Here is a 16,954-nt window from a genome sequence, read left to right as displayed (position 1 = left end):
AATCTAAACCCTCCAACCTTTCTAATGATATATGGCATGACAAGTTTAATAACCTTCTTCATCAGTATAATGTATTGTAAACATAATAGTTTGTAAACAAAACGCGTCAGGACCACGCACGGGCCCGGTTCGCTTTAACAGGTTAAAGTGACATACTAACACAAAAACAAATCTAACCCTAAGAAGTTGGACACAACATTACTCCTAAAGAACCACAACAACCTTCATTTTAAGCTCTTTTCCCCTAGAAGCACTTGGTGTCAGGATCCTCATGCAAAGTTAGGAAAAAATGTCCCTGTTCATGTGTCTGTAGTGAAGGTGTGGACCAAATGCCACATACCAATTTCCTATAGGAGGTCCTAATAGCCCTGTTATCATTTATAAAGTTCTGTCCCACATTCTTAACCCAAAGTTCTGTCTGTGGGACAGAACTTTATAAACGATAACAGGGCTATTAGGACCTCCTATAGGAAATTGGTCTACCGAGCAATCTAACCTGAGGAATGGTGTTTCTTTGTTATTCACACTGATCAGTATCTATGGGCCATACATCTGTATGTGGCATTTGGTTCACACCTTCACTACAGAAACATGTTTTGATTACATTAGGGCACAGTTGCAATGTAACACATCAGACGATTACACATGAAAGAAATATACATAAAAATCTTCAGTGTGTGTCTGTAAAAATTTAATTGAACAGGGACATTTTTTCCTAACTTTGCATAATGACAACAAACACAGTGACTTTTGTATATCCCTTGTTTATAATATTGTCTTTACTGTGTAATATAATTTGGATTCTGTACCGCACTTAAACTTTTAATTGCAAATTCATTTGTGCTGATAATCATGTGGAAGAGTGATTCGATTTTGTTTCATATTTCAGGGTAATTAAAAGAAGAGCTAGTTTTGAACATTCACAAATTTAAAACATTTTATCAGCATACGACTAAGGAATTGAAGATTGTTAGTATACATTCTTATTTAATAATTAAAGTTAAAAAAAAAGAGTGTGTCAAAATATATTGAGATATGTCTAAATAGATTGTCTTAAATAGGTTTCTAGTAAGAAATATCTACCCATATTCATGTTTTTTTAATTCAAAAAGACATGTAACCTACCTCTGAAAGTCAAAGTCAATAGTAGAATGTTTAGCTTGCAGCAGAGCCCATAGACACCAGAAGAAATGAGCCACCTGTGACAATTAGGCAACATTATATTATATTCTTATATATGTTATTTGTTTATAACATAAAATATACAGTGGTGTGAAAAAGTGTTGGCCCCCTCCAGATGTTTTTGCATATTTGGCAAACTTTAACGCTTTCCCCGAAAAAAGTTGCCAGCCAACGCCAGCATTTTATTATAATTTTCACAAAAGTTTAATGTCTTCCAAAAAAATCTTCTTTAAATATATAAACATACAATATATCAAATAAAAGAACAAACCTTCTCCTTAAAAAAAACTTTCATTCTACCTTCATTCATTCTCTTTTTATCACCTCTGAAATATGGTTAGGTTTCTTTTAAAATACAAAATTTTAAGCAAATAACTGAGATAATTTCATTTTTGTGAAAGACTTTTGATATAGATCAGATTCAAGAGAGATCCTTGAAACATATGGAGTTTGAGCCCACACTTGAACAGAAAATAATATGCCTTCTTTTGGATCTCAATCCACCTGCTGCTCAAACTGCCACAGACTTCTAAAAAAGATTGCAGTTCTTGAAACAAATTACTTGCGGTGCTGCCGACCCTGCCCTAACATACAGCAGAGCTTCATCGTGTTCCCTCTTAACATAATGCTAAACCTAAAGTTTTTAAACAGGTCTTAGTGAGCTCAGAGAAACCGAGTAACTAAGGAAACAAACCGATGGCATAAACAGGGTGTGGACCCAAAGGTGCTCAAGGCATTAGACTGTTACGAGTGTCACAAATTGCTCCATAAGCATCATCTACCCCAGGTATGGGTACAAATTGAGTAGCCACTATTGTGTATGGGTAAAGAATCTCCAAATGTAAATAGACACAAATCACATCAGCCAGTAGCTAACAGACACTCAGTATCATACAGGCAGTGGCCCTTCACTCAGACACCAGCCAAGCCAAACACAGAACCAGAAACATTGGAAGCAAGGCTATCTGTGTATACAGTTTTCCTCAGATGTTAACAAGGAACTTTGCAACATTCTGATCAAACATAAGTCTGTCAGTTGGATCGTCATACATGTTGGAAAGAATGATATTCAGAAAGAGCAGTCTGAGCTCCTTAAGAGGGATTTCAATGAACTTTTTAAAACATTTGGAAGACTGAAAGTTCATTTATTCATCAGTGGACCTCTCCCAGCCCAAGGAACAAATATGTTTACTTGGCTATGTGGCAGTACGAGCTGAACTCATAATTATTCAGCATTCTTTTGACCAATCACTAGCTGCGTTAACATGGACATTTGTAATCGGTTTTAATGTTCAATCTGAATAAAAATGCTCTTGGAAAAAAACCTTAATGGGAGTGTGGAGCATATGCACACCTGCAATGACGTAGATTTGGTGTAATGACTTGTGACGCAAATAACTCAAGTGTGTTTTGTTGAAGAAAGTCACATGAAGTGTGTTAGGAATCGGACGGAGATAAACCCAAGTGCAGACGTGGATAACAACGTTTTATTTTTAAAAAAAAGTTAAAAACAGGAAAACAAAACCCACGAGGGGGCAAACAAAACACAAACAAAACTACACAATGATCAAACATAAACTGGACTAGATCTTTCTCAAATACAAAGTACTCACTCACTCACTCACTCACTCACTCACTCACTCACAGACAGAATGAAACAAACCCGTACAGAACACCAAACACAAGGGCTGCGTCCGAAACCGCATACTGTGTAGTAGGTACTGAATTAGATGAAGTACCTACTTAATTGCCGTTAAAACAGTAGGTACTGTATAGTATGAATCCTGGTAGTATGAATGAGATTCGGACGTACTACATCCGCCATCTTGCTACATCACGTGACATACGTCGTCATCACGTCATGTCATTTCAGCGCGAAAACAGCCGCGTCCCTCTTCTTCTTCGTTGGATAACTCCTCGTCCGGGGCATCATGGGATAGTGAAGCGTCCATCGTATGCACACTGCAAAATCTAACCGGAAGTAGTAGGTCATCCGGGTACTTTTCGCATACTGTTTTTCGAATACTATGTATTCGGACATACTACTCGCCTCGCCTACTGCTTCTCGCGTACTATATAGTATGTAGTAGGCGGTTTCGGACGCAGCAAAGGACTTTAAATAGGGAAAACTAAATGACACACACCTGAAAAGAATCACAAGTAAGGGATCGGGGAAAAATGCGTGGTCAGAAAAAAACAATACTTAAACCACGCATGTATCTTGAAACAGCGTGAAACTATATGTGCAATGTGCGCATGTCAAATGATCAAATTTGATTTAAAGCTTGTGTCATATAAACACGCACACCATTCCGATCACTTTATTAGGTTTTCATGTAAACACTATAATAGGATTTATTAATCGGAAGAATTTTATTATGATGGAGGCAAAATGTGTCCATGTAAACGTATCTACTGCCACTGCCCCCCCCCATAAATACACGGCATACCCGGCCCCCAGTTTGAGAACCACTGGTCTAAACCTCTCCCAACCAATTGAATTACATGTCCGAGCAAGATTTTTACCAATCAAATAAAAAGGATATTGAGTTTTTGTTAAGACAAACGTGAATTCCAGCCATTCACATTACAGAGCTTAGCAGAATTCCAACCCATTAAATGAAAGAAGGCGGGAGTCTCTGTTTACTTTTTTCAAGTTTGAGCGTTTAGTGCTTAAAACATGAATGCATATTGTTTCAAAGCTGCATTACAGAAAACGAATATTTGTATGATAAAAGAGACGCTTACGTTCACAAAATACTCACAAAGCTTACTTTACATTTAACTCTGATTACACATAATGTCATGATCCTGCCAGTCTGTCATAGTTATTCATAGTTGTTCATGGTCATGTGGCAGGATTGTGGCGGTACCCATGTTTTGGGTAGCAGCACATGGCCTTTGTTTGGGTAGTGTGCTGGGGCACGTTCAAGCTCACACCGGTGCGCAACGTTTTGCTACGGTTTCCGGGTTGAATGACATGTTTCCTGGAAACGGTGTGCAACAGGTTTTAGATGCGTTTTCTCTTGTTTGGTGGGTGTGTCAGAAATGTCGGCCCAATCAGTGGCAAGACGTATATAAACCACACGGTACTAAGAGATGGCTCGCTCAATGGGTACAAGTTGGAATGTTGTCTTTCAATCTGGAAGTCAAGGTCAGTGGCTGTAACATTGAGGGTCTTTTACAGTATTAAACACACATTTATAAAGATTTCATCAGGCTTCAGAAACATTTTAAAAAAGAACACAAAGCATGGCCTCTCAGCTACCGTAGTTGCAACTCTTGCGTCATCACAACAGGGCGTTCAACACATCACCGTTTAGTAGTATATATTTATTGTCCCCTTAGGGAAATTCTTTTTCACATTTCCATAAAAACGCTTTTTGTCACACATACATATCCACTGCACATATAGGAAAACATTTCACAGAAAAACACAAATATACATTTAACATAGACATATCTCATTTTAAGGTTTATGTAGGGGGGCAAACATCATTTCAAAGCAGCATATCACAGCATGTAGATGATTTATCTGTGTATCTCTGTCTTATTAAGTGTTTGTATGGCTAATGGGATAAGGCTTCTGCTGAAGCGGGCTTTATTACACCTCATGCTTCTAAACCTCCTGCCAGAGGGTGAGAAATACCTGCTGAGTGGATAATAATGTCCAGGTAGTAATGTCCAGGGATATTGCATAAGCGATATGTGTAATGGCTTTGGTGTTTAGTTCTTGTAGATTTGGAGTGGGCAAACCTATTACTTTGGAAGCAATATTTGTTATCTGAGTGAGTTTGTTACGTTTTTTTACAGTCAGCATGTTGAAGAAGCAGGTGGAACAGTACAAAATTATCGGTTGAACAATGCTAATATACAGTAAATAGTAATAGGCGAGGGGCAACATGGAGTCATCTTGGTTTGCGCACAACTGATAGTCTTTGGTTTCTTTTTTCTGTATCTGTTGTATGGTGCTCAAAGGTAAAATTATTGTCAATTGTAATTCCAAGATATTTAAAGTGATCTACTGTCCCTACTGTTTCTTTATTGACGATAATAGGGTGCTGAGGTTGTGCCAGTCCAAAAGCCATTTCTTTTGTTTTGCTGATTCTGTTTAATAAAATGTTGTGCAACGTTTTGTTGGGGCTGAACGCAGCCCAGCTGTGTCTCGTTAATATCCTGCCCCCTTTGTAACATTGCTAAGGATCTGTTCCATGTTCTAAGCTGTAATGTTTCTCCCAGCCTCCGGGGGGAGGTAGAGAGCTCTCTAAAGGAAGTAGTATCCTTTTTAAGAGAGACAAGTTAGAGTGTTTGGTAGAGGTGCCAGCATGGCTTTGGGTGTTTGCTCAACATGGCCTTATGCCTGAAACCCTATTTTGAGGAACATCATGGTTCTACAACTCAATGTAAGTGTAAGATTGTGTTATTCTAGGTTGTTATTTGGTGAAGTGCATATTGTGATTTGTGTGTTTTTGTATATTTGTTCAGAGGGTTTTGGTTTGACCTCATTCATCATCTTATAAGGACTCTTCATTGGACTATGATCTAATTCCACAACTTTAATTGTAACCTGGATGTACTCTTGGATACGGTTTGAGACAATTTATGTTTCACTGACATTCCTGAACTTTAATAATCAACTGACATTATCTCGACTATTTGGATCACTGGGACATTGCCTATGTGTCTGCATTTAAGCAGGAAGGCTCAAATGTGCTAATGGTAGGTTGTAACTGTTTTCTGTTTATTTTTGTGTAAACGCTTTTCCATTGTCATCACTGTTTGTGTATATACATATATTGTTTGGGTTTCACTCATAAAAACTTTAATACATCTCTCTACTCTTAGAAGCAAGAATCTCCTCTTTAGTTAATATGTGACCCAAATCTGAGATGTTTACACCTTGTCTCCTCGTTAATAACTCATTATTGGTTAACTCCCCTCAGCTGTCCTTCCCTCGTTGTCTTATCTTTAGTTTTCTTATTTAAGGCCCCAGTGTGGTCTGTCCTGTGCTGGATCATTTTGTACGTTTTGAACTGTTGCTTCTTGTGGCAACTCAATCTGTTTAGTCAAAGTTCCTTTTCAGTCGGTCACTACGACGTCACATTGTGACCGAAGAATTGGAAACGCGCCTTGCGGGACCAATCTACTTCGAGAACTACTAACACGCCAATGAACTTGGCATGCAGATATTTGCATCTGACGGCGCCGCCCCGCCGCTCGGGTATTTAAACGAGGATCAGGTGCAATATCATTAGCTCTTTCGCTTCGAAAGCTGGCAGTAATCTGCTCACGAGAAGCTAAACTCTCTGTTCTTTGGAGAACTCTGCTCTGTTTGATTTGGTTGGGCAAAGGCATTTCAGCGGAGGCTCGCGGGTGTTCCACCTCTCTTTTAAAAATTTTTGACTTCTTTCTCACTCTTAGTTGAGTGTGTGCGTAGCTGTTCCCCTGTGTGCTTCATCAACATCAACACATTAAAAGAGTGTTTCCTCTAAAAGAGTATTGCAGTGTTTTGCATCTTTTTAAAGATAGCATTTCACTCGCACTGAGGCGGGAGCGTCTTTTTAAAGATGTCTTTCCGTCCGTGTTTCTGGATGTGGCAAATGTGTGGGTCCCCGGGTGGCCACGATCGTTCTCTCTCGTGCACAAGAGTGCATGCTGAGGCTGCGTTCGTGAAGGGTTCATACTCCTAATAGAGCGTGACCCTCTTGGATGGCGGAGACGGGTTTCGTACCTCCGGGAAACGTCACCCCCTTTTTCCGTTGCGGAGCCAAGTTAATGGTGCGGTGGCAAAACTCCGGAAAACGTATCTCCATATATACGTGCTGAATCGGTTAGCTGGTTCGTCCAGTGACTCTCAGCTAGGGTTGGGTACCGAAACGCGGTGCCATTATGGCACCGGAACCTATATGGGCGGTACCTACCGGACCGAATCAGAACACAGATTTCGGTGCCTCATTTCGGTGCCTCTTTAATGCATGAACAGTTGACTGAAGTATTTTGCTCTCTGTAGCGCAAATAGCATAATCACACAAGCACAGCACAATCGCTAGTTAAATTATACTACACTCATATGGTGTAAATAATTTCCTGACTTACTAAATTCACGTGAATGTCAAAGTCGGAAAGCTTTGATATAATACATAGGATTCAAGTTTGATTTCTTCGCTTAACTTAGGTGAGTTTGTTCATATTTTACATTATTGTAGCTTTATATTGATAAAAAAAAATGTAAACCAATCATGTGTTTTGAAAAATCTAAGGATCTTTAGATTTATTTATGTTATAGGGCCGGTAAAATGTTTTCCGTCTATTCGTTTTTGTTAAATGTTTTGTTTAATATAAGCGAGTCATTTTACTAATTTATTGTTGTTCTGTTTTAATAAAAAAAAAAATGAACAAATAAGCATTCGTAGTAATGAAAAATTATGTCAATTAAATTTTACATTGATTTGTGTTTTAACGCAGATACCATCCGTTGAATTCGTTTTATTAATAAACAAGCAATATAAGCAAGTTTGTAATTGGAGCTACTATTTTATTGGAGTTGAGTTTTTCGTCAAGAGTAATAATGAAAAAACATTTAAAAAATATATTTTATTAATAATTGGAAATATTAAAAAATCTAATGTTAAAGATTAAATGTAGCCAACTTTTGAACTTTGCCAAATAAATTTTCATTTAAAATATGCGCTGTGTTTAATAAGTTTAAAATGTGAAAAAATCCTCATCTGCACATCCCTAATAATACAAAACGAACAAATTTTGTAAAAACATAACGTTATGTCCAGGTTATTTTTATATTCTGACTTTAAAGAACAATTTAGAAAATGAGATCCTCTGAGGAGCGCGTGAATGCCGCAATTGATCTGACGGCAGCTTATTTTGCTAATATGGTAACATTTCTTCATTTCTTCATTTGCTAAAACGTATTATCTCACTAATGTTTTTATTAGTACTTCGGCTGATATCGGCCTGAGATGGACCGCGGCAGTCACGGGTGTCAAGTTCATCGGAGACAAGCAGAAAGCCTCAAAACGTGAATGGTTTCACAAGCCGAGAAAATATTTGGGGTGAATGCCAAATGCCGTTTTGCGTCAAGGCACTTCACGAAGAGGACGTCACATGAACAGTCGATCCAAATAAAAAGAAAAAGACTCTGTATTTTATTGCTCTATTTGCCAAGTGTGTTTAATTAGCCACACTATGAGACACAAATGCGCAACTTTCTCTAGAGTTCAAGAGATCAAGATCTTCGAAGGGAATAATAATAATAAGTTTAATTTATATAGCGCCTTTCCATAGCTCAAGTGCGCTTCACAATAACAGTTAGGAGTAAACAGTAAATACATACAGTAGCAGACAATGGACAATAGGGAGGATCACTTTCGATTAGAACTCGCCCTTTATCTTTTTGTGAGCGCAGCCGCTTTAACCAATCATTGAACAGATTATTAACAACCAATCATAGAACATTTTTCTGAGCTCAACGTGGAGTGTTGAGAAGATTTTATTTAATTCACAAATCAAAAATCTTATAAAGAAGAAATCAAGAATGCAGGTCTTAAAAGATGATGGTGCTTTAGGCAAATCATCAATAAACAAATTATGACAAACAGATAAGAATTTGCATTGTGTTTTATGCTGTACTTTCATCTACCATCTTTTTGTGACTCTTTTTTCAAAGTACCGCTTTAGGCACCGGAACCGTTTTAAAAGTATCGATTTGGCACCGGTATCGAAAAAAACCCAAACAATACCCATCCCTACTCTCAGCACCCCCATCCACAGCCAGAGGTGCCATAAGAGACGGGTGCCGCGTGTTTTACGTGCTCTCGTCCTCTTTCAGTCCTCACGAGGATTCTATGTCTGTCACAACATCGGAGAGGGGGTCGTCTATTCGGTCCCCGACTCGGAACCACTCCCGCCTTCGGGTTGGGGCTCCCGTTCTCGACCCCGAGTGGCAGCCATGTACGCTCGGGTGCGCGGAGAACTCCTCCCCCACCCCCACCGTCCCGCCTAGATGATTGGCACTTCGGGACTGCAAGAACAGCCCCATCCTTCTGTTCCTTTCTTTCCCGGGGTGCATGTTGGTTGACACGGTCGTGGAAAACTCGTTTCCTCCCGGAGTCGACCGTTCAGCCATCACCTCTCACCTCTCCTGTGGTCTCCAAGAGACCAGCCACCCTTTCCTCACAGACCTACGGGCTTGTGGGAGGCGGTCTCTGCCGTGCGCGCCATGGCATTGCTGCAGGTCCGCCAGGCTAAGGCACTGAAGGATCTGCACAGGCGAGGTCACGGTCCGGCAGCTAAAGTACCCTGTGTGGCTCTGACCTGGCGCTACGAGCGACTTAGGTTCTCCGCACATGCCGTCGGACGTACTATGCCCACCCCGGTGGTCCAGGAACGCCATCTCTGGTTGCGTCTTGCGGGCATTATGTAGGTCGTTAATAATCGCCACCTAATGTTCCATTTTAGACCAGCCATTTCGGCAACGCGGCTGAGAGCGTCCATCAATTCTTGGCCGCTCTAGAGCAGACTGAGGCATTGTGCCACGTCGGAGCCTAGCTGCAGTGGCGTGTTTACCCACCACGCAATTGCGTGGGGCCTCGCGAACTTGGGGGGCCCCCTACTGGCCACAAGGTGTGCGAAAGTATGTTACGTTTATTCAGACCCAAATCTAAGATACGGATAAAGCACGCGCTTTAGAGATGTGCGAGTATGCACGTAGAATAATAGGAATCTTTTGTTCCACACTCGTACAGGTATAAACATGATAAAGATACCACACAGGGGTTTAAATCACGTCGAAAATTGACAAATCATATTCTGTATCTCATCATTGTCATTAAAATCTCATCTTTAGTGTATTTCTAGTCTATATGCTTGTTGTATCTCACAGTAAGTTGTTTTTGCAATATGAACATGAGAGTTATGTGATTCACATCCATAAATTCAAGCAATAACCAACTTACAATGTTGTTAGCTGGTGTTTGTTAGTTCAGTTTGTTAAATCAGTATGAATCTTAATCTAATGCTTCCTCTTTTTCCTCATTTAGTTTTTTTAGTAAGATGTCAGACACTGAAGTTGCAGTATTAATAACATTGTTTTAAATACATCCTATAATACATTTGCAAGCAAAATATATATCTGAGAGGGGCGTGAAACATTTTTTTAAACCAAGAATTTTTGTCAAACCAAACTAACAATTTAGTGTTATTTTAAGCAGTGTAAAACAAAATAAACCAGGTTTATATATATCTCACTTAATTCTATATACTGAATATTATTGTTGTGCAATTCAAATGAAAAACCTTGGGCAATGCTGGGGCATGGGGGGCCCCGGTTCTTGGACTTTGCTAAGGGCCACCAAAATGGTAAACACGCCACTGCCTAGCTGCCCTCTCCGTTACGTTAGTCTGCTTTTCGCTGAGGGTGTCCTGTTGCGGCTTTTTTCGTTCCTCCATCCCGGCAGCTCTGAGGAACCTGTTGTAAGCAGTTCACCACGCCCACTCAGCTCGCTACAGAGGTGGAAAATGAAACCTAGTGTCTCTGAGTCAGGCGACCTGAAGATGGAGAGGATCGCTATTCAGGAGATGGTAAAAGCACCACTCTTCCCCCCTGGAGGAGGGCCTGGTGGGGAATCCTTGGTTTTGTTCCGCCGGCTTCAGTCGGCACCCACTAAACCTTAAAGAGCGAATTCCTCTTCCTTCTCCAGCTCTCCGGAGGCATATAGGAGTTTCAGATGGGCTCAAAACCCTACGTTCTCCTCTTCCTCATTCACCAGCAGGATGTGATGTTCAAAATGTTAACGCAGAGGAGCATATTTTAATGCATCCACCCACAGGATTGGTTTGCAGCCTTCAACCTGAAGGACACGTACTTTCATGTCTCCATACTCCCCCGACACAGGTCGTTTCTCTGCTTTGTCTCGATCCCGAGGACAATGAGACAAACAGACCCAGTTCCGGTAAAAGTCGGCACACCTCTGATCCACCGGCTGACCTTCAACGTGATGCCCAGCTGATGCCTGACCAACGACCACCGGCAGAACCCACTTAACCTCCGCCTAATCTTCTTAATCGTTTCAATGTATCTATAAATATATCTCCCAAGGGTTTTTCCCTCCTATGTCTTTTTTTACTTCCCCGGCTAAGCCTGGGTTTTTTTTCTCCTAGGGGGTTTTTCAGCCCGGGGAGGCAGCCTTCTTGGGCTTAACTTAGCACCCTCTTCTTTACGTTACATTAGCAATACGCACGCTTATAATGTTGATTCATAGCCGCAGAAAATTTAACTGCTTGTGCTATTGTGTATTATGTTGTGCTATCTGTCGATTTTCTGTGCGTTCCACTGCTTCTATTAATGTAAAGCTGCTTTGAAACAATCACCAATTGTGAAAAGCGCTATTTAAATAAAATTGAATTGAATTGAATGTCCCATTAGATTGTGGACACTATTTCCCTTGCGTATGAAAAGCAGGGTATTCCTTGCCCGTGCGTGCACATTATATGAGAAGTGTAGCATCATCTTGGGCTTTGGCTCGTGGTTCCTTGCTAACAGACATCTGCAGAGCTGCTGGCTGGGCGACACCTAACACGTTCACTAGGTTTAACACTGTTCGTGTTGAGCCGGTATCCTCTCGGGTTCTTTATTCCCACCATTATGGAAGGCTTTTATAGCAAAAACGTCACAAAATAGCATTTTTCACTCCTCCACTGCCTTGACAGCTGATGTTGCGGAGCTTCTGCTGTCAGCCTCTCACTAGATGTTTCCGTGTCAACCTGGGTTAGGTTAGGCACCCGCATTGCGCCCCCTGTTGGTCTCTATGCGTGTATTTCCGTGGACATTCTTAACACATTCCCCTAGCTGAGCACGCTCCGCGTTCCCCTAGTATGAAATACTACTAAGAGGGTTTTCATGTTATGCTTTAAGCCCTCATGATGTCACCCATGTGGTAGACCCCCTAGAGGGTAGTTCCGCAGCGTTCTAGTCCCGCCTGCTGAGTTCGCTTCCCAGTTCACCTAGTCACTTTGTGAGTTAAGGAACAGGTAGTGACTGACCTTCTGCAGTAAGCCTTAGCATCCGCCCCCTACCTGGAGGCCGGAGGGCTTTTGCAGGCACTGGAAGGGTTCAGCTTCTGTGGCGCTTTGGTAGGGTTTCCCAATTTCCAGACTAAAAGGGAACGTCTAGGTTACGTGTGTAACCCTCGTTCCCTGAAGGAAGGGAACGGAGACGTCACGTCCCGTCGCCACAGTTCTGTTCCATTGCTGAATTAGGCTGTGCACTGTTGCCAGCTTTCTCAGCGAAAAATGAAGCTAATGATATTGCACCTGATCCTCGTTTAAATACCCGAGCGCCGGGGCGGCGCCGTCAGATGCAAATATCTGCATGCCAAGTTTATTGGCGTGTTAGTAGTTCTCGAAGTAGATTGGTCCCGCGAGGCGCATTCCCAATTCGTCGGTCACAACGTGACGTCTCCGTTCCCTTCCTTCAGGGAACGAGGGTTACACACGTAACCGAGATGTTTCTAGTCAAGTCTGTTAGTCTTTGTCATTGTCTTGGTCAAGTTAGTCTAGTCTTGTCTGTAGTGTCATCTGTTCCTGTGATGTTGTTTTCCCCCACGTGGGCCTTTGTTTTCTGTTTAATAAACCCTGTTTGAGTTCACCGTTACCTTGCACTTGGGTCCCGTTCTCTGTGAATCATGACACATAAGATTATGCGAGTATCTGCCAAAAGCAACGCAAATCTTTTATCATAAACCCTTTAGACACCTGTGCAGTAGGCACTTATTTTGACATGACACATGATGCACATAAGTTTACATGTCGCAATGAACACACTTTTTGAAATGACGAGCCACACACATGACCACGCTGAATGCATGTTGTGACTAGCATTGTGCGCCCTAGAAAAAGATGTCCTGACACCACTATGGATGCAGTGATTTTTTTTGTTTTTGAACCGATTTTTCTTAAAATTGACTTTGCTGACTCTATAAACTTGAAACAGGTGTAGCTCTGCCATTTTTGTTTCGGATTCAAACAGATCATACATAGTTTTGAAGTTTCTTTTTTATCGAGAATGCCAAAATATAAATAAATATATAATTTTAATTTATATAAATATAAAATATATAAATAAATATATACGTTTTACATTTGCTCATTTCGACTCACTATTCCAGTATGGGTCACATATGGACCCGTATTTTAGTGCAGTTTGTTACAGTAATTAAGTTTCTCAATTTCAAGAACGCAGAGGTGGGGACAAGTCACACATGGCAAGTCCAAGCAAGTCTCAAGTCTTAAACCATGAAGTCCGAGTCAAGTCTCAAGTGACAGTTCAGATAAATCAAGCAAGTCAAGTGAAGGGTTCACCCTAAGCAAGTCAAGCCGAGTCCTGATAAGTTTCAAGTCAAGTCACAGTACTAAATTAGCATTAGGTAAAGAAATCTAATCAAATGAATAATAACACTGTCTTTATTGTATTAATTAAATATAATTTTTTTTTGAGCTACAGAATTGATTTGATTTTGTTTGATTAACATTAATGACATAGACTTGAATAGGTTAATTGAGGTTACTGTCTCTTTAGCACAGACTGGTTTCTGCCTCTAATCTATACATACATTTAAGAAATAAACAAATGTTATTCGAGAAAGAATACTATATATATAATTCTGTTTGTATGTGCCCTGTCAAGAACAGAAAGATTTTATGTTCACTTGTTTTTTGAAACGCGTCTCTCTTGAGTGTGCACTATTGAGGGCATTTAAGCATGCGCGCACACACTTTTCCTGTTTAAATTTGCGTATCAATCCGCGAATCGAATTACATGCGAGCCGAACCTTGGGTCGTGACTCGTGACCACAGATCAACTGCGAGGGCAATGCTTTTTATTTTCCACACGCAGTCCACACAAACACTTGAAAATGTGCACATTTAATACAGACATTATCCAACATGTAATATAGAGCTACGTCACTGTTATAGCCAAATTCCCCAATACATATTTACGAGACAAATCAGTAATGATAATGGTCACATTTCTAATAAGAAAAAACATAATATGCAACCAAGGCCAAATTATGACAAACAGGAAAGATTAACATTAATTTATTGCATTAGTAATCGATATAGAGTGAAACTGACTAAAAGAGATTACTTTCTTACCTTATGGTTCTTGACGTTGTGGTTGTTCTGTCGGATGTTCTTGTGTTGCATTTTTGCATATGGCAAATAGTTTTTTATTGGCACGGTCCAGTTCAAAGTCTTTATACCTAGACTATTTGTGGAGCTCGACTAACATTACTGTCTGCCATGTTTGGCTCGGTTTGAATTGTGCAGCGTTAAAGTCACAGACGCTGATTAGTGGTGCTGGTCACAATTTTTTTATTTTAATGAAGTTTATTGCTGTATGTTTATTATTTATAAGTTCAAGTCATTGTCGAGTCTTCCCCTTCAAGTCAAGTCTCAAGTAACTTGTTGTCAAGTCATTTTCATACTTTAATCAAGCAAGTCGCAAGTCGTGAAAATTGTGACTCGAGTCCCCCACCTCTGCAAGAACGCAAAGAACAGACTTGCATTCTTGTGGAGATCGGTCTTATCGGCCAAACTTGGAAGAATGAACTCAGAAGGTCGCGAGTAGGCATGGGCCGATTACCGGTTTCAAGGTATACCGAGGTTTAAAACAGTCAAGGTTTCAAAACCACTAAAATGTTCTGTGATACCGTCTCCAAGGTATGAGCTGTGTTTATACAAAATTCATTAAATCATGAAGTCATGTGATTGATTTGATGTTTACATTTAATATATATTACGAAAATATTATATATGTTTTGAAAGCATATTATAATTTAAAGGCTTTATTGTACCTGGCATGTGAAAATAACACATTTTAGTGTTGCAATGGCAATACCGCAACACCGTGAAACCGTGGCATTTTTGCTAAAGGTTATCATACCGCCAGAATCTTATACCGGCCCATGCCTAGTCGCGAGAACACAGAATGCACTTGTGAGAATTGAGATTTGTGCAATCTTCCTGTTGGTCACCTGACCTCCCCAGATTCAACATTGCAACATTCATAAAGTGACAAACAAACCATTATCTGCATTATGATATACATTTTTTTATTATTATGTCATTTTGAAATGGCAAATACGTAAATATTTCAGATACAGTATACCTTGTCAAGAAATAATGATATAATCTAAAATAAGAAACTCAATTAAGATAAGTTGTTCTATGCCAATAAAACATACATTATGGGCCCGGAACAAGATAATCTTAGAGGCCCCTCCATAAAACACCATATACTTCCAAACTGAATAATAAAAATAAGTTTAAAATGAATACATTTTCTATAAATGCCTTCATTTTCTTTTCTGACATAGCCTACTGCAGTTCTTGTCAAAATACACTAGACATGCAAAATCTGTGGCACTTTTTTTGTGAAATCATATTTATTTTGTCCATTAAAAGTGTGTTTCACTTAAATTAAGCATGATCAGCGCAGCAAAAATAGACTCCGTGTGAATGCACTCATTATTATTAAAACCAGTTAATCGTCAATCCCCTCTTTAGAAAACCCCCAAAAAGTCATCCCAAACTAAAATTAGATTCAGTTCATGAAGCCTTTGCACTAAAAGCATAAGCTTAGCTAAGCACACCATCAAAACACAACAAATAGTGGGATTAAAACCATGTTTTGCTACAAACTCACTTTATAACAGAATTTGAGTGTTTTAAATAACCATATGTGAGCTGATGTGGCTTTGGATCATAAAATAAAACTATAATGTAAAGTTATTGTATATTATAGTGCACCCTCAGCCCTCAGGCATCACATATGAATGAACAGACTATTGGAAATATCAGTAAAACAACTTCAGCTAATATCGCCGTGTCTTTGTATTACAGGTTAAAATAAAGACCTAAAATGTGTACTTTTGACTTTTTTCACCACAAGTCTGAAAGAAGACATTTTATTGAAGACAAATAGCCCCAATTCTCAACATTGACCAGTGAAAAAAACAACAATGTTTTTGCCTGCCGTGTCTCGCCATAATAATAATCAATCACCAATGCGAACAGCGGCACATTTCAGCCGGAATCGGCCCAACTGTGCTTGCTATCATTCCTGGGTAACTACCAGCATAAATTCGGCATATGTAATGTCAGACTGTCAGTCAATCGGTGCATCTCTGTTTTATATAAGCTAATGGACGTTAACATTAGAGCTGGCCTGTTACAAGGCTCGTAAGTTAAACGTTGGCTGCGCTGTTTCTTACCTTGCCCTACGTTGACTTTAGTTCCAGCATGTCCATGATCGCCACATTTTTTAAAATATTTGTTTATAACATTTCTATGGCCTCTATTTTCTTCTTCTATTTTCTGTTCTGAGCACCGGACTTGTGCCGAGTCTGACCGGACATTTTGAGCGTACTGAACTGCAAATCAAATGACATCATAAAATTTTGATTAGTGGCCAAACCATTTTTGTGTGGAGCGGGAGGGGTTTTTTTTTGACCACTATTTCAAGTACAGGAAAAAAACAAATAAAATGTTTGTATGTATCTCAAATATTAGATTTTTTTTCACAATCATGCCTGTTTTGTTTATTTTTTAACAATTATTCCATAGGTTCCAGTTTTGTCCCCCCCACCCTGGGCCCGGGACAACAGACCCGTTTGTCCCCCCCTGTTGGCGGGTGTGATCACAATCATCAATTAGCACAAATGACAATCAATAATCACAGAAAAATCTAACATAC

At 39.9% G+C, this 16,954-nt stretch overlaps 1 protein-coding gene across 4 annotated transcripts in view; it reads right to left on the bottom strand.

Moving 5' to 3' along the window:
* The window catches only part of LOC135780875 (ethanolamine kinase 1), a 155,330-nt gene that overhangs the window by 22,019 nt on the left and 116,357 nt on the right, over positions 1-16,954 (bottom strand). For 3 of the 4 annotated variants that reach the window (XM_073813240.1, XM_065291166.2, XM_065291167.2), the window contains one exon: positions 1,126-1,199. The exons of the other annotated variant lie outside the window; for it this stretch is intronic. In XM_073813240.1, coding sequence (XP_073669341.1) covers positions 1,126-1,199 — 74 coding nt within the window. The remainder of the gene's footprint in view (positions 1-1,125; positions 1,200-16,954) is intronic. 4 annotated transcript variants of the gene reach the window in all.

This window comes from Paramisgurnus dabryanus, chromosome 23 (genome assembly GCF_030506205.2).
Source record: "Paramisgurnus dabryanus chromosome 23, PD_genome_1.1, whole genome shotgun sequence".
Taxonomy (NCBI): domain Eukaryota; kingdom Metazoa; phylum Chordata; class Actinopteri; order Cypriniformes; family Cobitidae; genus Paramisgurnus; species Paramisgurnus dabryanus.
This window is presented reverse-complemented; position numbering and strand designations above follow the sequence as displayed.